The sequence below is a fragment of the Stenella coeruleoalba genome, assembly GCF_951394435.1.
Source record: "Stenella coeruleoalba genome assembly, chromosome: 2".
In the NCBI taxonomy this organism is placed as follows: Eukaryota; Metazoa; Chordata; class Mammalia; order Artiodactyla; family Delphinidae; genus Stenella; species Stenella coeruleoalba.
In genome coordinates, this window is record NC_137147.1 from 43,724,513 (window position 1) to 43,751,610 (window position 27,098).

At 38.2% G+C, this 27,098-nt stretch overlaps 1 protein-coding gene across 4 annotated transcripts in view; it reads right to left on the minus strand.

Annotated features, from left to right (window-relative positions):
• Positions 1–3,408: 3,408 nt before the first annotated feature.
• The window catches only part of TMEM260 (transmembrane protein 260), a 58,943-nt gene continuing 35,253 nt past the window's right edge, over positions 3,409–27,098 (minus strand). For 3 of the 4 annotated variants that reach the window (XM_079912905.1, XM_079912902.1, XM_079912904.1), the window contains 9 exons: positions 25,466–25,549; positions 24,143–24,257; positions 22,668–22,837; positions 20,190–20,361; positions 17,326–17,474; positions 11,516–11,692; positions 9,999–10,052; positions 8,167–8,257; positions 3,409–3,792 (listed from right to left, as the gene is read on the minus strand). In XM_079912905.1, coding sequence (XP_079769031.1) covers positions 3,538–3,792; positions 8,167–8,257; positions 9,999–10,052; positions 11,516–11,692; positions 17,326–17,474; positions 20,190–20,361; positions 22,668–22,837; positions 24,143–24,257; positions 25,466–25,549 — 1,267 coding nt within the window. In that variant the 3' untranslated portion in view covers positions 3,409–3,537. The remainder of the gene's footprint in view (positions 3,793–8,166; positions 8,258–9,998; positions 10,053–11,515; positions 11,693–17,325; positions 17,475–20,189; positions 20,362–22,667; positions 22,838–24,142; positions 24,258–25,465; positions 25,550–27,098) is intronic. The other variant, XM_079912903.1, reaches the window with a different exon arrangement.

A 27,098-nucleotide genomic window follows, 5' to 3' on the forward strand; every position in this document is an offset into this window, starting at 1 on the left:
TTTTTTCTTTACCGAACCATAGGGCTTGGAGCCAGTTAGAAGAACAGAATTGTAAGTAATACCCTACATTGGTGCTTTTACAAAATATACCAGAATTAAAACAGAGTAAAAGGATTTGCTGTAATAGGATCCACTTTTTAAAAAAATCTTTGGTGTTAACTTTTTGTCCTGAATATTAAAAGTATTAACATTTCTAAATTCTGAGGGATATTGGTAGGAACTATGAAAAAGGACTCACACTGTTTAACTTTCAAAATATAAATTAAAAAACTACTCTTCATATCCTAATCTGATGACTTAAAGAAATCAGCAGGGTATCATACAATAATCCTAACACTCAAAATGGCTTTATTTAAGTATAATAAAAAGGCTAAACATCATGGTTCTGTCATTAGAAAGGACTACGAATATAGGCAGAAATAACATTTCACAATTTCTATTAGAAGACTTCAAAATAGGACACTAGTCATCGACTCACTTCTATTTTGGCTGCATTTTGAGTCATAGAACAAAAGCATTAAAAAAAAAAAAGGATCCTTTGAAAAAACAAAGAGAAGAGGAAAGTCAACAGCAAGAAGCAAGCATACCTCCATCAGCGGGAACAGGGCTGGGGAGGTTTGTTAGGGAACGTGGAAGCCACAGTCTCCCTCTCCACTCGCTCTCTGGTGTGTGCCAGCCTCGGTGCCGGGCAGGAGGGCACCACAGCATGTGGAGAGGCAGACAGTTTTGCTGGCTCCTACTTGCTCCTCAGGCCAAAGTCCAGGCAGAACTTGGCCTTGCAGGGTTCCTGTCATCCTGCCAACCCTCGGCACTCCAGGGACACTGCTAGGAGAATGCCAGCCAAAAGCTGCAGAAGTCACCTCCTTCATGTCCTCTTCCATGTCGGGGGTTAGACTAAAGGATACCCCTTCTGTCAGATTTTATGGTGTTTGTGTACTAGCCAAGGAGAAGTAAGAGAAAGGAAAAGAAAGCAACTTGTTTAACCTCACACAGTAGAAAGGAAAGAATTCTTCAAAAAGTAGTTGGTCTGGGAATGAAGCCCAACATCCCAAAAATCTCAGCTCAGTCTGCTCTTTTTTCATTCACTGCTGGTTTTTGGAAATTTAAATGATTATGATCCTGTCTACTGTGGGCCATCATATCATTGCTTCCTCAAACAGAGAGTGGTCCAAAGCCACTGATGCACAAATACAGAATAATCTATGTACCATCAGACAACAGTCAATACGCAAAGCATATTCAGGCATATATGTAGTACCACATTATAGACACATTTAAAATGCAGATATTTTCAAAAAGAGGCCCTCATTTTCCATTCTTAAGGCCATAAATAGGAAATATTACTCCAACACCAGATGTGTATGTAGATGCTGTAATAATATTTACATATTATTCCATATACAATATGTAGGTGTTCAAAACCAATATGATCATCTCACATACGCATGCAATCTCTTTTCTGAAATAATAAAGACAGTGCATTTTCAGGGAACGCATATATGAATTTTATTGTACTCTTTTAAAAGAAAAGTGGAAATCATCATCTTATATAATTCTTTCAAATGGATCAACTTAGACAATTTATCAATGCTCCCTTAAATTTTTACACCACACTGCACTCCAACAGGTTTTTGTTTTAAGGTAAACCAGGTTTTTGGTTCTTCCCTGTGGAGAAGTTACTTTCAAGTCAGTGAAAGTTCTTGGCCCATGATTAAAAGTCTTTGCCAATTAGTACTCAACAACTTCAATTCATTTTTTTCTGGTTCAAGATGAGTAGGAGCCTAATAAGGCTGTGATAAAAGGGCAAAAGGCACCGAGAGCCAAAAGCGGATTAATGAGCTCCTCCATTTATTTGTCTTCCTAACAGCTGAACTGTTACAACTATTGACACTCTTCAAAAGGTTCCGCTCTGAACCCCGTCCAGGCACTGCAGGCTCCAATGGACATCTTCAAATCCAGAGAATGGAGGGGCAAGAGCTTCCCCTGTGTGATGCCAAAACCAACAAAGCCCCATGGATCAGGTAATGAAACTTCAGCTTTTCCCCCTTTGAGATTTATTTACTGGCAGCTGACAAGGGGCAAATTCAGCTCGAATTGTGCAGTCAAGGCCCTGTCAAGCTTTTAGAGGCACCCTTGTCTTGAAGCACCTTCATGACTGGCATTTCACTCAAAAGCCCTCGGCACTGGTCCTTAACAGCTTATGACATCACAAAGGACACTCCAGACAGATGCCTACATGGCATCCTGCAGCATTTTAAAAGAGAATTAGTGGTTTTAATTATGGTCGTAGTATGAAAGGGAACCATGCAAGCTCCACAGGAGACCTTTGATCAGACCCTTTTGCTAGTACAATGCCACGGAACTGTGACTATTCCTGGTAAGGGGCCTTTTCTTGCTGAATGACTCACCAGTGATCTTTGAATGCAGACAAGCTTCTAGCCCTCCCTCTTCATTAGTGAGCATTTCTATACAGGGGCCTATATAGTTCTTGGAGTCTAGGAGCTATACAATTGGGGGGAAAAGAATCCCTACAGATTCAGGCCTCTACTTAGGAAGTGCTGAAGGACTCTGAGTGACTTTATTCATTAAAACAGGTTGCTATTAATTAACTGTCATAATAAAATAAAGAACTATTATTTGCATTTCTTACTATGTTCTCTTTAGTAATATGTATAAAAGATGCTTGTAACAGAAATGAATTTATTGAACCACTTCCCCACACCCCCCGAGTCCCTGCCCCTTTTTTTTTTTTTTTTTTGGCATTTTGGCAGCAGGACTAATTATTGGGCCCAGATTTATGAGCCCAAATGGAAGTAAACCATGAATATAAAATTAATTAAGGAAAGACAAAATCCTTTTTACTTGCCAATCAGTTTAAGCAACTGAAAAAAAAGCAAACAACAATTAGCTTAATTTTTTAGTGATTTCAGAGAATGATCTAAGACAATAAAACCCCAACCTTTTCAAAATACCATTTGGTTGGTATTTAGTTTGAAGTGTGAGATTATGTAACAACCACAGCTACTCAAAAAAAAAAACCAAAAATACACAACAGTATTCTAACTTGAAGCATAACAAGATTCATTCTTAAAAAAAATGATTTCACTTCTTGAAAACAAAGAATGTTTTTGGTATGGTATTAATGTTTGAAGAATTTAATTTCAATCCCAATCCCAATAAGCAGGGCCCTTAAGATTCATGGTCAATATGTTAAGTATATGAAAACAGTTCATTCTCTTCTAGAATCTAATCGAGCAACTCATTTGGTGAAAGACTGTGGAAGTAGGAAGATTTTTCAAAATATTCTCGCTGAAATGCTAATTCAGTAACATGGGCTAAATAGAATTTGCATAAATAGCACATCTCGGTCTCTAACCGCCCCCCCACCCCCACCTCCGAAACAGTACGGCTGCACCATGTACTTATATCTGGGAGATGACTTAGGCCCCCATTTTTTTATGCTGTTTCTTTTCTTGGATGAAAAACTTCTAGATTTTGGAAGCCAAACGCCAAGCAGGTTTTTCACAGTTTGCTGTCTCAGCCATTTTTCATATTTCTCAGACTTCGCAGTTCTTTTCTTAGGTGTTTTAGAGCAACTGAAATATCGGCCAGCTGTGGATCATTCTGGGCCTTCTGAGTGTAGAGACGGAAGTGTCTGATGGTTTCAGATAACAAGACTTCAGGGTCTGCACCTCTTTCCCGAAGGCGCAGCATCCGTTCACAGGCGATGGCATAGTTCTTATGCCAGTTCACTGGATGTTCCTTTCGTAAATAGACAATCTCCTTATAAAGCTGGAAGACAGCAAAAATGTTGGTATTCCATTGTTATCCCTTGACTTTTTTCAAAAAAAACCACAGAAAACACAGAGAAATTAGCACAAGAAAAAAAAAAATCCAACCAGCCTGCAGTAAAAATCTAATTGTTGCTAGGCCATGCAGAAAATGCAAGGATGTTACTATAATTATTACAGTAGCAGGAGGCACATGTGCTTCATCTAAAACTGCTTCTGGGGTTTTTGGATGTTGCAGAGGGAACCTAAGACACACTGTGTCAGGACAAAATGCTGTTCCTCCAGAAAGATGTTCTGAGAAAGGGATTTAGTTCTAATGCATGGAAAGCTATTTACTCAACAGGCAGAAAGGATGAAACTCTAAATTTAGCTATAGGAGAAAAAGATAGCTTTCTTTAGAAAACTGCACGGAAAAAGAACTTGAAGAAATTTAAATTTTGTCCCTCAGTTTTACATAAATTTCTCTCTATATTATAAACAACAGTAATAACAATAGCGACAATAAAACACATCAAACAAATCCAGCATCAAACAGACTGGGCATAATAGAATTTAAGAGACATCCTTAAAGTGAGATATTGAAAATCTTCACAGTGTCCTAAAATTACAATTTTCATAGTTAAAACTTTGCCCACAGGAATTCAGAGTTTTGTTTTTCAATATCAGAGATAGTATTAATTGGATAGGGTTAGAATCTTTAATATTGATTTTTCCAGAGGAAAAACATCAAAATTTAACAAATAAACCAAAAAGTAGATGCAAATCTACAAAACAGAATATTATCCTTGCATATTTGGGCATTTCACAGCCTTCTTGGGGATTATCAAATTGCAGTCAGATCCACAGGCTCTTGAGTTAACCAGTAGCCTCCATGAGAGCACAGGACAAGCAATGATGCTTTCTCCAGGGACAAGGGCTTTCTGAATTAGAACTATACTCATTACATCATCCAGTTGAAAGGGACCCAATTATATTATCTATTTCCCCAACCCCTACTCCAGAGCAGACAAATGCCTACCTAATCTGTTTCAAAACAACATCCCCATGAAAAAGTCCCCAATCCGTATGTGATATGTCATTTTGATATTTAATAACCCTCAGGCCTCAAGCTGCCTTTTAAAGCTATTTTCCCCTTAGTTCTCTTCACTCCATAAAATAGGAGAGTCACCTTGCACTTTCATAGACATCAAAGCTATTAAGTCAGCCTCCTACCCGTTTATTTTCTTGGTAAAATAAACCTTCTCTACCTTTCCTCATAGTTTTTGGCTTTTTTTTTTCCCTATCCGTTGCTCCTCTTCCCAAGCCTCCCTCTGATGAGGGACATCTGTAAACTGCATGGCAGGCTGCCCGGAACAAAGCAGGTGCTCAGGAACTGCTCAGGTTCTTTTCTTCCCCAAGTTTTCAAAATCCTGATAAGGTTCTGGAGTGCAAGACAGACGCTAGCACTTCATTTCCCAATGGCTCAAGAGAATAAGAGGCAGCTCATGACCTCCCTGCTTCAGTCTGCAGACATCAGAACAACTACGCTACCCTTTTCTAGAACATCGACTCATTCTGGATGGCCCATTAGGCCACATGTGCTGTATCTTAAAAAGCTAAGAGTCATTTCTCATCATGTGGAATTACATTTCCCCCTCTAGGCATGTATCACTGTGACATTAGTGTTAGTGGAACGTATTCTGTCTTGGGGGGAAATCTTCAATGTATCGGATGTATTCCTAAAGATAACAAAGATCATTCTTGCTCTCCCACTATACCTGAACTTAATGTCCTGTATAAGCTATTGAGCAGGATAATTTAATAATAACAAAAATATCTTTTATAGCTAACAAGACTGTTCTTGAAAAACCTGTACTAGGGGCTGATTTGTGTTGACCCATGGAGTACTTGGCCTCATTTGTCTTGCAAATGGTGTCACACATCTGGAGACATATGTGAAGGAGATACCTATAGACTGCTACAGACTTGTGTTCACTGAACAGAGTAAAGCTTACAGGCCCAAAGGGACAATAAATCCATGAATTAGCTTCAGTGGTGGCCTAACTGACCATGGAACAGATCACTGATGAGAATATAAAATATTAAGTCTCAGATTTCTCCCAACTAAATACTACTTGTTTTTCACAGAATTATACAGGGTATTAGAGATGAACCGGATATGACCAGGATATGAGAGATAATCTATAAAGTTTACAGTCCACTTTTTTTTTTAAAGAAAAAATAGAGGTCTGGAAAGGTTAACTGGCTCACAGTTGACAGTGAATGGTGGAGCAGGCCTTGAACCTGGACCTCCTGACTGCCAGATAGCACTCCAGCATGCCGCTTCCTATAACTAGTCCCTGGCTGTCCTTGAGTGGGCACCTAGGAGGTTTCCACCTTTGTCCCTGTGGTTCCGTCGTTACGGACTGTCCGCCCTCCCCCACTTTCTCGCTACCCTGCCCCACATCTGCCTGGACAGTTCCTTCTGATCTTTCAGGATGACACTGCAGTGACATCTCCTCTAGAAGCCTTCCCTCCCTTCCTCACCAGCCCCTCCCCAGAAGGCTGTACTCATGTGCTGCTCTCTGCTCCCACTGCACCTCTGCAAACCTCTCGTAACTCTCACGACTGAATTAACTGAGGACCTTATCTTCCACCTCTCTCTCTAGCTTGTGCCTCTTTGACAGCAGGGAATATTCCTGATTGTCTCCATCACAGTATTTGGTACAGACTGGGTGCTCCATAAATGCTCCATGAGTGAATGAATAAATGAATAAACAATGGACCAATGAGCACAAAATTGAGGAGTAAAATCTGTCATACTAATTGGACATCATGCAATTTTGACTCAGCATCAAACAAATGCCCTGGCTGAGTAGATCTACAGCAGCCCAGAGACAGCAGAAATACCTCCTCACTTGCTTAGACATACAGCTCCTGGGCTCTGTTCTTATTGGCCTTTGCCAGGATGTCTATTTCCTACACAGCAGGCTCCAAGACTATCTCTGAAGGTGATGAACAGCCCAGTGCTATGAATCTCAGAAAAGCAGGGACTTGTTAACACAGTGCTACAGCAAAGCAAGCCTCTGCTCTGGACTCCCCTTGCCATCACAGAGGACCAGCTAAGCAATAGCCTCAGTGTGGCTGGATGTGAAGGCTGTTTGGTTTCCTGGGGCCACATCAGAAGACAGAGCCACTCTCCATGACCCTTTATCTCGCTCATAAAATCCCAACCAGGGCTTCCCTGGTGGCACAGTGGTTAAGAATCCGCCTGCCAATGCAGGGGACACGGGTTCAAGCCCTGGTTCAGGAAGATCCCACATGCCCCGGAGCAACTAAGCCCGTGTATCACAACTACTAAGCCTGCGCTCTAGAGCCCGCGAGCCACAACCACTGAGCCCGAGTGCCACAGCTACTGAAGCCCGCGCGCCTTAGAGCCCGTGCTCCACAACAAGAGAAGCCACCACAATGAGAAGCCTGTGCACTGCAACGAAGAGTAGCCCCCGCTCGCCGCAACTAGAGAAAGCCTGTGCACAGCAACGAAGACCCAACGCAGCCAAAAATAAATAAATTTAAAAAAATAATAAAAATTAATTAATTAATTAAAAAAAAAGAAATCCCAATCAGCCACGGCCCGATCATTTCAAGTGCAGCCAGGGTCATGATTTTGCGTAGAGGGCAACCCATCAGAACTTGTTTCTTTTTTTAAATAAAGCCATCATATTAGTTTCCTATTGCTGTTGTAACTAATCACCACAAATGTAGTGGCTTAAAACAATATAAATGTATTATCGAATACTTCTAGGGGTCAAAAGTCATAAAAATGAAGGTTTTTGTAAAATCAGCAGGGCTGTGTTCCTTCTGGAGGCTCTGGAATCTATTTCTTTGCCCTTTCCAGCTTCCAGAGGCTGCCTGCACTCCCAAACTTGTGGCCCCTTCCTCCATCTTCCAGGCCGTACGTGTGGCAATCTTTTAAGTCTTTCTCTCTGACCTCTGCTTGCAATGCCACATCTCCTTCTCTGACTCTGACCTTCCTGCCTCCTTCTTCTAAGGACCCTTGTGATTACGTTGGGCCCACCCGGATAATCCAGGATAATCTCCCCACCGCAAGATCCTTAATCACATCTGCAAAGTGCCCTTTGCCATGTAAGGCCATATATTCATAGGTTCTGGAGATTAGGACATGAACTTCTTTCATTAATCTGCAGACCACAGCCATTTACTTTAGATATTATTTGTGATACACATGACTATTTTTCCATTTATACTGCTTTATAATGCCAAATAAAGCTGGAAACAAAAAAGTAAAAACTCTACTGTGATACAGCCTTTCTCCATCCCAAACAGCCACCACCCTCCCACCAAATAAATTTATATATGTAAAAGTACAACATACGTCATACGCGTGAGTGTAGAGCTGAGCTTTCACATTTGAAGGCAAACTTGCAGTTTCTGCCAGGTTAAAGATGAAGAACGGTGTTTTCATCCTGGGAGTGGGAGGGTGTTCATGTCAATTTTACATTCAAAGCTAAATCTGCCAGACTTTTCCATTGATAAGGAACATACAAAACCATTTACTGTATTCTTTTCACTTCTCTCGTATTAATAGTTTACTCTGAACCAACGGTAATCCTCCCCCGCCATCCCAAGACACTGCATTCACACCTAGTGCCAAATCTTAGAAAAAAGCTTATGTTCATCATCCCTACTGTACATCATCTTCCCTCCAGATGTACATTTCATTATGCAAGAGCAGCTAGGAGGCGGAGACTTGCTGAGTTTGTCAGCATATCCCTGAAGGTACCCATCGTGACAGTTCATGCCACGTGTGACCACTTCTTCAAAGATGGCTGGACTCTTTGACCACATGAACTCATCCAAATTGTAGTCAGCACACCAATTAAATCAATACCTGCCTGAATAATGACCTGCTTTCTTCTTTTATGTGATTTCTCCCCCAGCTTTCCCGCATTCAGTCACAGTGAGGAATTGTGGAGACATTCGGTGTATCTTTGATTAGTTCTTCAAAGCAACTATTTGTTCCTATAACTGGGCTGATAACTTGCAATATGCAATTTGCTGACTTTTTCAAAAACACTACTGCAAAAACTGTATCTTTTTTGTAATTGTTGTTTTGTCAAGAACCATTTCTTAGCAATTTTTTTTTTTAAAGATTTCTTTGATGTGGACCACTTTCAAAGTCTTTATTGCGTCTGTCACAACGTTGCCCCTGCTTTATGCTTTGGCCCTTTGGCCGCGAGGCATGCGGGATCCCAGCTCCCCAACCAGGGATCGAACCCGCACCCCCCGCACCAGAAGGCAAAGCCCCAGCCACTGGACCACCAGGGAAGTCCCTCTTGACAATTTTTAAAAAAACCTCTTTAAATGTATGTAAGCCCTTTACACCCTAACTCAATTCTTGGTGCAAAGCACAGTCCCTGGCCCAGAGTGGGCATCAATGCATTTTTACTGGAGGAAGCACTTCATACTTGGTACCCCTGTCTGCATCACTTAAGACTTTTACATTAATATTTAGGCCAAAGTCTGTTAGTGTTATATGTTTTGAATATTTTAAAAGAATGACAGGAACCCGAGAGTCAAGAGCATCACCATGAAGTGTTTGTTCCACACAGGAACAACAGGAAAGTACAGTATCTAGCACATGAATAGTCAGATCTCTTTGAACATGTCTGTCCGTTCCATTAGACTGAGCTCCGTGAGAGTAGGAACTGTGTCATATTCATATGTGTAGCTCCCATGCCTAGCACAGTGCCTGGTCTCTACGAAGTTTTCAATAAGTGCTTAAATAATTAACTAGCACATTACACATGGAGACAGGGTTGTAATTATCAACTTCTCCTCAGTCAATTACACTCACTTTGGTTTAGTTGAGATAGGAGAGCACAGGAATTAGGAATGTTCCAGAGTCAGACAGGTGTGAGTTTTGGACTCTATTGGTAGAACTATGTGGCCTTGGACAAGTAACCTCTCTACCTCCGGTTTGTTCTTTTGTAAAACGGGGATAATAATAACTTCTTCACAGGTTATCGTGAGGATGAAATGAGATTATGCATGGGTAATGATTAGTACAATCCCTCAAACAAAATAATTACTCATAAGTATTATTTTTAAGATCCCCACGCACCACTACTCCCCAGGTGAAAAGCACCAGAGGCTCTTCTGCTGCATTACAAACAGACTGCAAACACACACGTGTACATTATTCACCTGGCTTGCCACATCTCTTCATTGGCCACAGATTCCCAGGAAGATGGAGCAAACCTGCAGTTACAAGAAAATGGTAACATGTTTCTGCTAGCCACCTTTATTGCTGTGGACACGTAATTCTTGTTTTATAACCTTACAAGGCAAATAAAATAGGCTGCATCCTGAAGTACTGATAGAGACCAAAATAACAAACTTATTCTCCTAGAAAAATTTGATCATTAGGAATTTGAGGTTTGGGTAAATGTATTCTTAATCCGCATAATGAGCCCCAGTGCCTCATGGGGGCAAACTAAAGATTAGTGGGAAGAGGCTGGAGGCATCTGGGGAGCCAGCTGTTCCTAAGAACTGTCAGGTGGGCGATGGGGCAGGGCTGAGGCCTGGGTCACTCTATGGACACAGCTAAGAGCCACTGAGCTGTAAAGAGAGGGGACTCCCGGCTTGCATAAATCATTGCTGGAGCTAGGATGCTGCTCCAAAAACACTGGCTGAACCATTTGCTGATTTTTTTTCACTTAATTAAAATTTCTTTTATTATGTATCTATTTTGACAGAATGGAGATAAAGAGTGATGCCATGTACCTGTACTGTTGTTAGCTGTTTGGAGAACAGGTGATTTTCTAACTTTTCCTCACAATGGTCACAGAGTACTTTTTTTTTGGCCGCACCGTGCAGCTTGTAGGATCTTAGTTCTCTGACCAGGGATTGAACCTGGGCCACGGCAGTGAAAGCGCTGAGTCCTAACCACTTGACTGCCAGGGAATTCCTGTCACAGAGTACTCTGAGGTAGAACTACTTATCCAGCAATGTGGTCTATTTGCTCATATTGACTCAAAAAACTTTGGTACCATTTGTTCATATGATCTTGACTGTTGTTCTTAAATTATAAGCAATAATTATCTAATCTTTGAATAATTCATAATTTAAAAAATAGGCAATGGAGACACCTGTCTTCAGATGGTGACTCATCTTCCATATGGGAGAGAGTCAAGTCTAGGAAGAAATGCTTCCAGGAAGACTAATCATGCCCAAAACGACAGACCAAGGCTGATGACAAACAACTGAAGAAAAAGTTACTCAAATCCCAGGCTTCCCTACAGAGGAGTGATCTGCCATTCTTGAAGGAAAAAAATATGAGTTTATGCAGGTGGAAACCATCATGGGCAACAGGGTGAGCGCCTTTTAAAGCTCTGTTGCAGCTAATACATCTCTTCCACTGTTAGGGTCTAAGCTACAGGATGGTGGACCGTGTAGCATTACAACAGCTGGAGGTGGACGGTGGCACATGTTTAACTACTGTGGTGCCCAATCAACCACCACCGCCCTTCCTCCATCTCCAAGCCTGAGGACAAGAAATATATGTTCTCTTTCTCTATTACAATACTCTGTGGGCAGCAAATAACCATATTAACTAGTAATAAAAAAACACAAAGTACATCAAATAATTAAAAGGCATCTCTAAGTTTCTTAGGCACACAAAATGGCTACACACTGATGAAAAACATAACTGCTCTCCATACCTTCCATAGTCTTCAGTCCAGTTATAGATGTTTCTCGTAAGTTTAATCCACTCCTCAGGGTCGAATACAATCTCCGAAGAAACTAATTTGTCACAAGAACCCCATGGCCAAAGTGAATAGTTCTTTTTCCACGTTGGGTCGCCTTCATGAATTCCTATGCAAACAAATGTTTCTTTTCTATTGAAAACAGAAAATATGCATTTTTAACTTAAAGTTCTAAATGTTAAAGTATAACTCATGAAGGGTCATTTCTGACTCTTTAAACCTTGGTTACCAATAAACCATTTGTGAACACTTTGGTCTATTTAAATCTCTCCCAAATAGATCGTTTTAAATTTACATTGAGGGACTTCCCTGGTGGTGCAGTGGTTGGGAATCCACCTGCCAATGTAGGGAACACAGGTTCGATCCCTAGTCCAGGAAGATCCCACATGCCGCAGAGCAACTAAGCCCATGCACCACCACTACTGAGCCTGCGCTCTAGAGCCCGTGAGCCATAACTACTGAGCTCGCATGCCACAACTACTGAAGCCCACGCACCTAGAGCACGTGCTCTGCAACAAGAGAAGCCACCACAATGAGAAGCCCGTGCACCGCAACGAAGAGTAGCCCCCGCTCGCTGCAACTAGAGAAAGCCCGTGCACAGCAACAAAGACCCAATGCAGCCAAAAATAAATAAATAAATTTTAAAAGTAAATAAATTTACATTGATATTAGTGTAAAAAATGCTATTTGGGAGGTTGAGGCGAAGCACACAGACATAAATGATAAAACTACCTGTTTGTGACATTGTAAGAAATCACTTGGGGATAAGCACTGTTACAAGGAACGCTTCTGTAGTTCTGTCTCATGTGTAAATATACATATGATTTGATACCTTTAAAATTTTATAGGTGGAAATGTGTCTTCATAGTAGTAGTAGTAGTAGTAGTAGTAGTACTACTACTACTACTACTAATCTCTCCTTCCTCAAATTTCCATGGCATTTTATTTTTAATCTCTTTTAACATTATTTTATTGAACTTGTTATCTTCATTTATAAATCTTTCTGAGAAGCCCAGAAGCATCCTGAGGACAGGCTCTCTGTCTCTGAATTAATTCGAAATCCCACATAGCATGATGCATAGCTAATACAGAATATTTGCTGAATAAAATTAATTAGATTTGACTAACTATTAGCATCTTCAAATCCTGCAAAAATTCGTAATAGAAATGGTTTAAATAAGCTTGGCTCAAAAACATTATAATTGACTGGTTCTATTCCAATTTTTGGTGTATACCTTAACAGCTATTACCAAGCAGAAAAATAAAGGAGCATATTAGGAGCAATTCCTTGAAAGTAAAAACTTCATGAACTTTGAAACAAGACACTTCTGGCTTAAATTTTGGATTTTTTCCACCATGTATTACCTCTATGATTTTGGGGAAATCACTTAATTACTTGTGTCTGGTCTTCTCATCAGTGAAATTGGTATGAACTATCTTTCACAGCTGTTTAAGATTAAATAAGATATCTGACATAAAGTAAAACATAATAGAGTTCTGGTTCTAGGGAAGATGGAGTCATCATATTCTATTCTGTCTCTCTCACTGCACACAACTAGAATTTCTGAACAAAAGACCTGGAACAACTATCTGAAGACTCTGAAAAGTAAATGGTAGAAAGAAGATTGAAGGAAGAAAGCAGAGTTCTAAGTTCCACCAAATCCGCAGTGAGTTTATCCCTTTTCCCCTTCCAGGATTACCTGGCCTGGACTCAAAGGAAGCCTGAAACCCAAAAGTACATACCAAGTAAGGACAGAAAGAACTCCAAGAAAAGCCCGGCCCCCTCCCTTTTTCCTAGTCCAAAGGGCAGGAAAAGGAACTTGTACGGACTGAGGAGAGCAGAGGAAATCCCCAGGATGTTTTCCCTTCTTTCCTTCCCTGGGCACCGGGCAATACTGTGCCAGCAGCAGCACAGTTACAGCAGTGGCAGCTGGGCAGGTCCCTATAGCTCTGAGGAAGGGGAACACTTCTTACTAATCAGAGGAGCTGTGGTTCCAAAGGTTGGGAGCAAATTCCTATTACTCCTCGACTGGGTGAACTTGAAGACAGATCAAGAGAAATTATACAATTTAAACAAAGAGAAAAAATATTGAGAAAAATGTACAGAGTTTAGGCACCTGTGGGACAATATCAAAAGGTCTAACATTGGTGTCATCAGAATCCCAGAAGGAGAAGAGAAAGAAGGTGGGGCAGAAAAACTACTTAAAGAAATAATGTCAGGAAGCTTCCAAATTTTGTGAAAGACATAATCTTTCAGATTCGAGATACTCAGTAAATCCCAAGGAGGTTAAACTCAAACAAAGTCATGCCCAGATACATCATAATCAAACTGCTGAAAACTAAAGACAAATAAAAAATCTTTTTTTTTTTTTTTTTTTTTGTGGTATGCGGGCCTCTCACTGTCGTGGCCTCTCCCATTGCAGAGCACAGGCTCCGGACGCGCAGGCTCAGCGGCCATGGCTCACGGGCCCAGCTGCTCCGCGGCATGTGGGATCCTCCCGGACCGGGGAACGAACCCGTGTCCCCTGCATCGGCAGGCGGACTCTCAACCACTGCGCCACCAGGGAAGCCCAATAAAAAATCTTGAAAGCAGCCAGAGAAAAACAACACATTTCACACAAGGGAAACAATGATTTGAATAACTGCAGATTTCTCATCAGAAACCATGCATGTCAAAAGGATATAAAATAACATTGTTAAAGTGGGGGGGAAAGAAAAGAACTATCAAGCCAGAATTCCATATCCAGAAATATCCTTCAAAAATGAAGGTGAAATAAAGACATTTTCAGATACAGGAAAACTAAGAGAATTCACTGCTAACAGTCTTGCTCTAAAAGAAATGCTAAAGGACTAATTTCAGATGAAGAGAAATGATACAAGAGGGCAGCTTGGAATATGAGGATTGCAGGAAGAGCAACAGATCTGGTAAATATGTGGACAAATATTTTAGATTATCTTTTCTCTTAGATTTTAAAATATATGTATGAGGGTTGAAAACAAAAATTATCACACGTCTAATATATTTGACAACTCAATCAAAAGTGGGGAGGTTAAAGGAACTTATATGCCACTAAGGTTTCTACAGTTCACTTGAAGTAGTAAGTAGATTGTAAAAAGTTAAGTATGTCTGTATACTGTAATTCCAAGAGCAACCACTGAAAAAATTTACCAAGAGACATAGTAAAAATAATTTAACATGGAATACTAGAAAAAATCAAAGTATCCCAAGAAAGCAGGAAGGGAAACAGTGGAATGAAAAACAGAGAAACAAACAGAAAACAAATAGTAAAATGATAGATGTACATCTAAAACATATCAATATTTACATTAAATGCAAATGATCTGAATACACAATGAAAACATAGACACTGTCAGAATGGATAATAAAACAAGAGCCAAATATGTACTGTCTACAAGAAACCCACTTTAAACGTGACATAGGTGGTTAAAAGCAAAAGGATAAAAAGAGAAATACCATGAAAACACTAATCAAATTAAAACCAACCAAAAACCCAGAAGGATTTTTTTCTAAATATAGAAAAAGGTGCAAATGCAATTCAACGAAGAAAGAATAATGTTTTCAACAAATGATATTCATATGCAAAAAAAGACCTTTGTTCTAAGCAATACCCTTGCAAAGTTAACTCAAAAGGGGCCATTGATCTGAAATGTAAAACATAAAACTATAAAACGCTTAGAAGAAAACATGAGAGAATCTTTGTGACCTGGTATTAGGCAAAGAGTTCTTAGATATGAGATCAAAAAGTATGATCTATAAAATAAAAAATGATAGTTGGATTTCATCAAAATAAAGCAACTTTTATCTGCAAAAGACACTTTGAAGAGAACAAAAAGACTGGGAGAAAATATTTATGAATCACGTATTTGACAAAGGATTTGAATCTAGAATATACACAGAACTCTCACAACTCAATAGTAAAAAAACAAATAATCCAGTAATCCCACTCCTAGGTATGAAAACATATTTACACACAAACGTGTACATGAATGTTTATAGCAGCTCTATTCACAAATGCCCCAAACTGGAAACAACCCAAATGTCCTTCAACAGGTGGATGGATAAATTGTAGTACATCCATACAATGGAATACTACTCAGTAACGAAAAGGAATAAACTATTGATATACAACAGTAACTTCTATGGATCTCCAAGGCATTATGCTAAGTGAAATATGCTGATGTCAAAAAGTCACATACTTTATGAGTCCATTTATATGACATTCTGGAAAAGTTAAAACTATAGGAACAGAGAATAGATCAGTGGTTGTGAGGGTTAGGGCTTCGGGGACAGTATGATGACACAGGACAGCGCAAGGGAGTTTCTGGGGTCATGGATGTGTTCTGTATCCTAATTGTTCCTACCCACTTGGCAAATTCTTACTTAGCCTTTAAGTCTCCAACATTTTATCCATACCACTATTATCATGCTTGCCAGCTGATACTATAACTTATCAGTTTCATGTTTAAGGTACCACTTGACACCTCTCTGAAAGACTGCGACAGCAGGGATTCACACCCATGCATCTGCAGCTAGTATAGGTCTTGGGACATTTTGAATACCCAATATTTATTAAATAAATACTGCATGAATGCCCCTGGGAAGAATTAATTGCTTCCTCATCCGTGCTCCCAGAACACTTGGCTTATACTGTCAATTAAATCATCTATTTAGTAAACACACATTGAACATTTACTGTGTCTCACACTTTACAAGGCTTTGTTAGTAGAGAGCTTATGCCATCATATTATGGCCAATTGTATTCATATCTGTGTGTAGATACAACTAGATTGTAGTCTTACTTAAATCTGGAACTGTCTCACTTTATTGCCTAATACAAACTGGTACATAGTAGGTTCAATTAATGTTTATAAGGTTGGATTAAATAAAATTCACCAAAAAATGCTGATTTGGAGATGTTAATTGTTAACATTTTATTCCACAATAGAACAATTAAATATAACTCTCACAGCACATTTATACCTATCACCTTCCTATTACTTCATGAGCCAGAGTAAACTTCAGGCTCTGAACACCAGAAGTACCACATCATTAGGTTCTTGGTAAGGAATAGTTCAACTTTTACAAAGAATTTCTGAAGTCCCCTTTATAAGAGAATAGAAATTATGAAATAAGTTTTCTTCATGCTCTGGACAATCCCAAGCATTTCACGGACAGGAAAAATGTAACACTACCACTGAAGGAGTTATTTATTCTTGACCTTAACTATGAATAATTTTATGTTCTCAAGTATAGAATTCACAATTCTCATATGTTATCTCAGCCAACATAACTGTAGGTGTTTTTCTTATTTATAAAAAATGGCTTATCCTTTAAAAAAAAATCCTTAAGCTATTTTTATATAGTGATTATTCCTGGAAAACGTTTGCATTAAACTTAAAAGGGGGCCATGGTGTTGATCAGGGGGAAACTATAATTGCTTGCGATCTACCTGCAATGATTTCAAGTAGGCAGGCACATCTCCAATTTCTCTGAATTGTACTAAGATCTTATTTGCTATTCTTGCTAATCTGTCTTTATTTTTCTTTTACCCAGAACAATAACATTTATTTCTGCCTGGCCTCATTTATGCACAGATATTCAATTTAATTACAGAGATAATCTCACCGGTGACAGGGAAATAGGTGTAGAAAATTGGTCTTTTGGATGAAGCACAGCTGCTACATAAACAATTTTAGAAAAGCTTAAGATTTTAGAAAAGCTATTATATGAAAAGAGTGCTTACAGTTTATTTACTTCAAGAAAATGATAAAGATTAAATGTGACCATTCCACTAGGTAATATTCCTTCCACAGGATTCCACCGGTCCCCAGGAAATTTGACGCCTGGTAAATGCTTTGCCATCTTGGGTAAATACCACTCATAAGTCATCATCTGCCAGAAAGATAAAATATGGTATCATGCTTTTAATATGTTTCTTTAAAAAGAATCAAGTTTATCAAGGACAATGAAAAGGTTCTAAAATGTGGAGGTACTCATTAAATATAAACATAATTGAAAAGTACATACAAATGCAACTGAGGTATGTGGCACTGACTCTTCTTCTAATGCCTTAGACCTTAGGTTTCATGCCTTCAATTATAACTATCAGCCATCAATAAAAGCAGCACCTAGTTTCACTTACCTCCATGCATTTGCCAGACTACCCAGAATGACCTCCCGCTCTCATGCCTAGAGAGTGTACTGAGCTTTCGGAACCAGCTTAAACACCACTGCCTCTCAGATGCCCTCCCCAGGTCCCATGCTCTTATAGCACTTTGTACCTACCTCAGTTATAGCTCTTAGCCTATTCCTCACTAGACTGCAAGCTCCTACATGAAAAGGGCTGTTTTCATCTCACTGCCTCTGCGCCTATCACATTGCCTGGCACAGAATACTTCCCAAACTATGTTTGCTGGACCTGAAAAGTCTTTCTGATGGCCAGACTAGACAACCTAGGCAAAATACAGAGACGTGTCATTACTCTGTTCTTTCATTCATTCATTCATTCAAAAAACAAGTATTGCTCACCTATAATGAAGAAGATATCAATCCCTGCCCTTGAGAAGCTCAATTATATGATAACCTAGGCCTCAAAATTAAAAACCCTTTGGCTAAATTATCTGAATTTATTAGTAGCTCCAAATTAATTACATAGTCTTTTGATTAAAATAAATCATTAGTATAAAAATTTTTTTCTTAATTCTATACTTAATATATACTTCGTTTTATACTTTTATATGTACAGATTTCTTTTTTTTTTTTTTAAAGAAAAGACTCCTATTTACACCTTCAAAGCTTCATTAAGTTTGGATATCATCGTTTGAGCAATTATGCGTATGTTTTACTTGTCTATACAAATCATTTAACTAGAAGTGACAAATTAATTTTAATCTAAGTGTACATTGTAAATACTCAAAAAATACTTATTGAATTAGTTTATTACCCAATAGTTTCAGTTCTTGGGTATAGTAACATTAACTACCCACTGTGTGCTATGGCCTTACTCTTTCTAATTTAATTCTCATAATAACCTTATTATGTGAGAATAATTAAGTTATATCAGACACTGTTGATTGCCCACTCAACAGCCAATCCTTTCCAACTAACACAATCCTGGTTTTAATCAGGTAGTTCTAGTCATTCTCCTTTGCTAGTGAGTAGTTTAGGAGTGGTCAAGTGACCCAATACTGGTTAGTGGGGCCCAAGTAGAGGTCTGCTGGGGCCATCTGGGGTACATGTTACTCCCAATACAGAGAGAGAGAGAGAAAGAGAGAGACCCCAGGAGAAGCACTTTGCATGTGATGTTTGGAACCAGGCATCCATCAGTTCAAGAGGCCTGCAGAAAAGCTGCCCCAGAACACTGTCATCATGGAACTGCTTGTATTATCAATCCTAAAACCTCCTCTCTCCAGACTACTTGTCTTATGAGATTAAAAACTCCATAGTTTAAGCTACTCTTTAGTCAGGGATTTTGTTCCTTACATTCAGAAGCATCCTAACTTACTTATCTAATGATCATTTCCATTTTATAGATAAGGAAATAGAAGCTCTGAGAGGAAAAATCAATAGACCCAAGTCACACATCCAAGGAAGTGAGAGGATGAGGACTTGAATTTGGGTCTAATTAACTTTGAAATCCAAGCTTCTCAATCATAGTAGCTGTCATCCCAAATAGTATTTAAAATCATATTATGATACCATATTTTCAACAAATGATCTAGCTTTGGTCAGACGCTAGACTGAAGATCAAATTAATCATTTGTGTACATGGTATAAATGCAAACTCCTTCTAAAAATATGTGTAATTTTCAAATTTCCCTATATTTTCAAATCTGTTTATAGTGTTCTCAAAAAATTTTAATTATTCATTAATTGAATGAAATTTATTAAGTAAGTATTGTGCCTAATAGTTTGCTCAAACTAAATGTATTTTTTCAAGGTTAAGAATTTCTCTTTTCCTGACAACCGTTCTAAAAACACCAGAGAAAGATTTGTTCCCTTTAATTATTTGTGGCTTAAACAATAAACCCTATAGTTTACATATATTTTTTTCAGTTCAAGAAGATTGTTTTAATAGACCTTGAAATTTTCACAAGTCGTCTCCAAAAATACTTTTGTCTTAAGATCAACAAAATTTACAAATAAATTCTATAGCAGAATTGTGGTTAATAATTTCTATTTTGCATGAAATGTATACCAACCTGCAGTATGACTTATTTTATAGTCAGCCTAATTTAATTTAATCCCTGGATCACTGGGAAGTGTTAATTTGAATGGTTGAGTTAGCTGGATGTAAAAGAACAATTTAAAAATAAATTTACAACACAACATTGTCATGGTCTGTCACGTGAACTACAGACCTAGGATGCTGTTTGAATCTAATATGAAACACATTAATTCTTAGAACATTCAGTTTAAAAAGGAAAGAAGCAACTCATGACTTTTCCTATTAGTTAAAATAAATAAAAGAATGTGATATATATTTTACCTAAGAGTGATCATAGAAACTGTACCCACTCAATGTTTAAAAAAAATAGTTCTTTAAAAAACATATGTTTTAAAATGATGGCTACTACTATATTCTAAGTGTATCTTTCATATACTTACTTCCTGATCCACTAATGAAATATCTGGCCTCAGTCCCTCACAATAATGCATGTAACGGAGAGAATTCCCTGGCAGATCTCCTCTGAGTAAGATAATTGCATCATGAGGCATAGAGGCTAGAAGATTCTTTGCAAACTTATCGATCACATAGTTGGTCCTTTGGTCACAAATGCTAAATAAAAGGATTACAAAATATTAAAATAGCAACACATTGTTTTAGTTTTAATAAGACTGGGCTTATTTCCTGCTCCATTCCTTTCCCATCACACAATCTACATTTAGTGCTTTAAAATATTCTAACATATCTTCTAAGAGGATGCATATATTTGAAAAGGGAACACTATTAACTGGGGAAAAAAAAGAAGGAACTAATTGTGCAATTGAGAAAAATCAGCATACTGCTTTAATTCTGGAATTCATTATCATTTCCATAAAAAAGGGAATCAGTTAGGGGTCAATAATAAGTACTTTTTTTCCTAAAAGCATATCCAATTTCACTAAAAAGAAGTAAGATTTCTGATTCCACTTGGAGTTTAAGGTAATTTCATGTTAATTCCATTTAGCTCAAAGGAATTTTCAGAAATGCAAAAGGAAATCTGCCAGTTTCTGGCATAAATTTGCACGTTTGTCTGACTCTCTTGCGCATAGAGGTTGATCCTTTCCACCACTTCCCTGGACCAAAGACTCCCTGTGTTCCTCTCTCCCTTCTAGACTGAGAAATCACTACAGAATGAGACCAATGAGAAAGAAGGGAAGGAATAATTTGTTGAGATGTTTACTTCTCTCCAGGCATAATCTGCCATTGCCAACAACAGCAGTACAACTCTTTTCAGGGATGAAGTGGACTTTCTAACTTCAAAGAAAAAACTGGCATGAATTCTGAGAGCTTTCCGTGAAAAAAGAAAAAGAATACAAGAAAGGAAACGCATCGAAAAACAGAAGAAGCAATGTCCTTCCTGTTATTATCAGGTCCATTACATGTAATGGTACTGAAAAACACAGCCTAAAGTTGAATCACTGGGTTAGCATCACAAAGCAAATGAATACTTCCGGGAACAAAATATTATCCTTGCCTTTGTAACTGATGCAACCATTTTCTACTGTGATTCCCTACATTGCAGGGTGACGCCTCACATTTTGCCACCCAGGAAAGTTGCTGTCTATTCCATTCACCTGGGGTAAAAAAAGAATCAAAACCAAACCAAACCACCCAGTCTGTGCAGGCATCCCTGGTGTGGAACTGGAATTGCCCTAAAGACCTGAGCCACGAGAAGACTGGGATAAAAAAGGGTGAGTGGAACTTCCCTGGTGGCACAGTGGTTAAGAATCCGCCTGCTAATGCAGGGGACACGGGTTCGAGCCCTGCTCCAGGAAGATCCCACATGCCGCGGAGCAACTAACCCCATGTGCCACAACTACTGAAGCCCGCGCACCTAGAGCCCGCGAGCCACAGCTACTGACCCTGCGCGCCTAGAGCCGGTACTCCACAAGAGAAGGCACCGCAATGAGAAGCCCTCGCACCGCAATGAAGAGGAGCCCCCGCTCTCCATAACTAGAGAAAGCCCGTGCACAGCAACGAAGACCCAGTGCAGCCAAAAAAACAAATAAATAGTTAAGGTTTTTTTTTAAAAAAAGGGTGGGAAACACACTATGGACTCGGCAAACCCTTCTTGAACTTGGAGTTGTATCTGGGACCTGCATCCCCTTCCCACAAGGCCTCCTGGTGACACAGCCTTCCTAACACCGGCTCTTCCTCAGTATTATAAAGAACATCAGTTTTTCAAGTTAAGTTGAAAGGGGGAGTGTAACCTTTTAAAGTACCAATCAAATCTCAGTGTAACAAAACTCCAATGGACTCTTCCACTTCTGTAATGTTTACTCAATACTGCCGCAAATAAATGAACTATCATCTAAACTTTTACATCTTTTATGTTAGACTGAAGTTTTCATTATAATGGTTATTAAGCAGATTTTGAAAAACACATATCATACTAATAATGCACCAGGGCTAAGAAACTTCTAGAACTTTGATTATTTAAAATACTTAATATACACTACTACAGAGAATACGAGATAAGGGCCAAGGATTACTCAAAAGATGAAATCTTTGAAGCATAAAGTGAATTATTTTAGGGCATACAAAAAAACCCCAAATGTCTTTAGTCTCCATCTAAGTGGTATTTCAGATCATGGAATTTTAGGTACACTCCAGATTCTACAAAGTATCTCTAGGATTCCTTAGTGGAAAATATACAGAGTGTTTACATGCACCAGCCAAAACCTTGTTTGCAATGGCCTGAAACTACACATCACTCATGCTGAGATTCTTGTTCAAAAGTTTAAGAACCACTGCGTTCAGACCAAGCTGTCTCACTTTGAAAACTAGTGGAAGGTAAAAATAAGACAAACCCCTAGAATCTAAATATCCAAACGCCTCTGGCTTGAATCCTACTTTTCATAAAAATAACCAGGTGTTACCTATAGTTAGAATATATTTGGTAAATTACAAAAAGAGTTGCTGAAAGCCATTCCAGACACTGAAGCCCATTGGTGTTCAGTACTCGGTTACTCTCAGAAACAAGTGCAGCCAAACCGATGCCAGCGAGGACAGCCACCACTGCATTGCTCTGCATCCAGAACCGTTCCACCTGTGAAAGAGGCAAGCAAACAGTGCGTCCAGTTGACTGGTTCATGCAATCAATCAGGTATTTACATATTTTAAAAATATATTGCATGTATCTAGCTGCTTATGCCTGTGTCATTTAGGTATTCTTAACTGACTTCTCCAACCTAACTCCATGTCACTTTATTTTTCAATTTTCAAGCATTCCTCCTTCCCTGTTTGACGTGTGGATCTCCCTTTTTGGATCCACACATTCTTTTCTATACTACAAACTTCATCTTGAACTCTTTATTCTAACATTCAAAGCAGAAGAGGTGGAGAAATGCTTTTGCTTAACTCCTGATGTTTCCTTCCATGTAGAGAAGCTCCACTAGTTTAACACTCCTGGCCTCTCTCTACCCTCACTTATTTCTTCCTGAAGGACTGTAGGGACTGAGCTGACTGGGGAGTTTGGGAGCTGGGACTGGGCCTGCATAGCCCTCCTCTTTCCTCTCTTTTCCTCTTGGAAGTGAGCCGCCCACAGGAAGTACTTGTCCAGGGGAAGACTCTGGGGTGAGGTGAGCTGGGGAGGGGAGAGGCCTGCCCTGTGCAGCACTGCCTGTGACTAGTCCATTCAGGGATGCAGGATGAGGAGACTCCCTTCCCCACAGATATTAACCACATTCTCCAATCTCAGCATTATGGGTAACAAAGGTGATTCTCCCACCCAATGTACTGGTTTATCGTGTTCTCAACTGATTCAGAACTCAGGTTCTCAAGTAAGGTATCATCATCAGGCCTCTTGAACACACACACACACACACTGTTTCAGCTGTTCAAAAAAGAGCTATCTACATTTATATAGTTTCTTCTGTAAGGAGAAGAAATACTCTAATCTCAGATATGGTAGTCAGGGAAAAACAGAAATATACTTGCTCTTTTGCACAGGCTTGGACTGGTGAGGTAAGAAATAAGGGAATGTGTTGGTAGAGCCCCTAATTACAACCCATATTTCTTTGCTATTTTTAAAAGAAAATCCCAGGAGAAATGCAGTAGTACCTATATCTGCAAGCACACATAAAAAATGACTCACTGAAATCTACCTTACATTTATTTTTCTATTTAACTATTGTGTTAACTAAACAATGCTTCCCGCCCCCCTCCCCCTACCCCCCCAAAAAAAGAAGGCTTAGCCTTACTGGTTCAATAATTTAAATTTTGATTTATAATAATGTATATACAATTTTAACTATTTCTGAGATAACTTGCTCTTCTACAAGATTCATGAAAGACAAATTTGTACATTCTTCACTAACTTTCTGGTCAAAGGATATATCTAAGTAAAACTTACCACACCCATGAAAAGTGGTTTTGAAATATCTAAATTTGCCCTCCAAGCAAAGAACAATGAATAAATGCAAAACATTCCAGTAAAAAGCCATACTAATGATGAGTTCTGTCTGTCCCTATAAAAAAAATTAAAATATGTCCAAAATTATTTATGTGACATGAATATCAATAATAATATTACACAGTTTTAAACTATGAAAAAAAATTTGGAACTAAAAAACTTTCCATTTTTAAGTAGGAAAAAAGAAAGATCTTAGGTTTAAAAATATGAGTTGGAATAGATAACCAAAGCATAGTAATAAACCATACGCTGCACTACATGTTGTCGACAGCATAATTTGGAACTATGCAGCAGAAGATACGAAGTTAAAATCTGCAGAAGAAATATAAATGACTAATCTTGTTAAATTTAAGATGTAATTAAACATATGCAAAACAAAAGAGTAATTTCATGCATCAAAATAATAAAGATTTAAAAATGACAAATCTCAGTGCTGGTGAGAATGCAGTTGTATGAGAATATATGTTAGTACAATGTTCAAGAAAAGTTAATTTGATAATATATATCAAGAGCCTTAAAGAAAATATTCACATTCATTGACCCAGTAATTTGACATGTGGGCATAAATTTTTAAGCAAGAACCAGAAGTGTGGATAAGAATTAATCCACAACAATGCTTTGGTATTACTTATAATAGTGGAAAAAGTGGAAGCAATCTAAGACCCTCAAATACGAGAACATTTAAATTAATTGTCCTAGGTTATAGTATGGAATATTATACAGAAATTTAAATGATTCTAAGTATCTCTTATGGTATGGGAAAAAGCTCAAAATATAATGTTAAGGAAATAAAACTATAAATGTATATACAAATATATATTTACATAAAATACACTCAAAAGGCTAGAAAGTAAATGAACAAGAAAATAATGGAGGTAAATAGTGCTATATTTTTTTAGGTTTCCTTTTATCATTGGAGGTTACTTTTTTCTTCAGGGGAGTTCAAATAATTGTTTGCCTCTTTTGCAAAGCAACAATAGTTGGCTATGTATGGGATAGTAAGAGATCAAACCAGAAGTTTAAGATATCAGATGGCCCACTTAGTTAGATTATAATATACTGTTCAATGTTCCAAAGTCATTAATTTATAATTAGAAAAAAAACCTAGCAAAAAAGAAATACATATTTGCCTTAATACAACTGGTTAGAGTCATTTATTTGGAATATAAAATACTACTGGCAATGTTCTATAATGACATTGAATATATTAATTCAATTAATGAACATGGGAAAAATAATGGAAAAAGGAATTACTTTACTCACTTTCTTACTAAACATATATTTGCCCAAACTGCAAGGGCTTGAATGTTGAATGAGAGTTGGGTCCTCATATTTGTCACCTGAGAACTGTAAAAGACAATCTAATTTATTGTTGGCAAAAACCAAATTTGTTAGTTCCAAATAAAGCATTCTTTATAGACTATATCTGATTATGCAATGAATAATTTTAAGGCTTTGAGTCAGATTTTAAAATTTTGTATTCTTTTAAATTGGGGAGAAAAAGTACCACAAGAAAGAGTTAAACAGTCTAAGATATTTTCCAGTTGTAACATTTGGTTAACAACTTACACAATTTGACCTGAGATAAGAACAAATAATTATTCGGTATTTTTGATATTGGTATACTATACTGATATTATAAACCAATTTGTATCCTAGATTAGTCTGATAAGAAGTCATATGAAACTGAAAATAAAACAATTCAAATAATTTTCTGGAGATCCAATCATGAAGAAAAAAGGAAAGAGAAGTGATCTCTAACCATCCTTTTCTAGGTTATCTTCTTCCGTAAAAGGCTTCCTTGTTTTCTATACTATTTGGTTCAAAAAATGTTTAAGCAATCTCCAAGAAATGTATTTTTCCCCTACAATTAATCTAAATTCTTTCATTAACTAATAAGCATTTTCTAAGTGTTACCTGAGTTCTCAAATAGCTCTAGCAGTCTCCAATTTTTAAAAAAGAAATGACTCTATACACTATCTCAAAGAACTTTCTTCTCCCTACTGGCAGTTTTACTGGAGAAAATGTGATGCCATAATTATGGAAACTACACAATGTGTATTTTACTAATGGAAACTTATCTACTATGAGAAGATATCCTTACTCATTTTCAAATACACTTGAAAAATTGATTCCAGCATGAGGCCCATTTCAAACCATTCTTCAAAAGGAATGAAGTCAGTCTCAAAATTTATTCTTGGAGATCTGTTGCTTAAATGTAAAGCTCTAAAACATGGACACTGCCTAGGGTTAGATTCAATAATTTCCAGAATGCAATTCAACAGGATTGCAATTTAAAGATATGCATGGAGAAAGAATGTAATTTGCTTGACTGGAAAAGAGAAGATGATTCGGTTCCATCATGTTGAAGGATTTTCTAGTAAGTTAATTATGAGTTGCCTTTCTCAATACTCTTGTCCACCTGAAACAAAGACTAGAAATTCTCTCACTCATTCAGAGAGTGCTAGGATTATGCCCCCATACCGTATTACGATTTCGTTTGAGCAAACAGTGTCGGTGTGAGTGGTCATCGCTCTTGTCAAGTCTTTTTTTCTAAGTATATGACCTAACTGCTATTATTTCAATGTAAAGGAGGTCTTTAAGTTCCCCAATAAATGACTTTTATGTGCTACTAATGAGAGTTAGATGTATGGTCTAGGATTAGTCTTGAGGCTTCTCTGGAGTTCATGTGGGATTGTTAAAACAAAATATGCTAGTGATCTTGAATGTGACAACTTTGGAAGGCAGGTAGAAAAGAGCCCGCAGGGAGTCTTGGCATGGAGAAAAGCAGAACAAAGGAGAAGCCCAGAGACACTGATAAAGTTGTCTTTATCTTTAAAAGGGGAACTGAGCTTCTTACTACCTTCTTCCCAACAGAAAAGAAAAAGGAGCCACA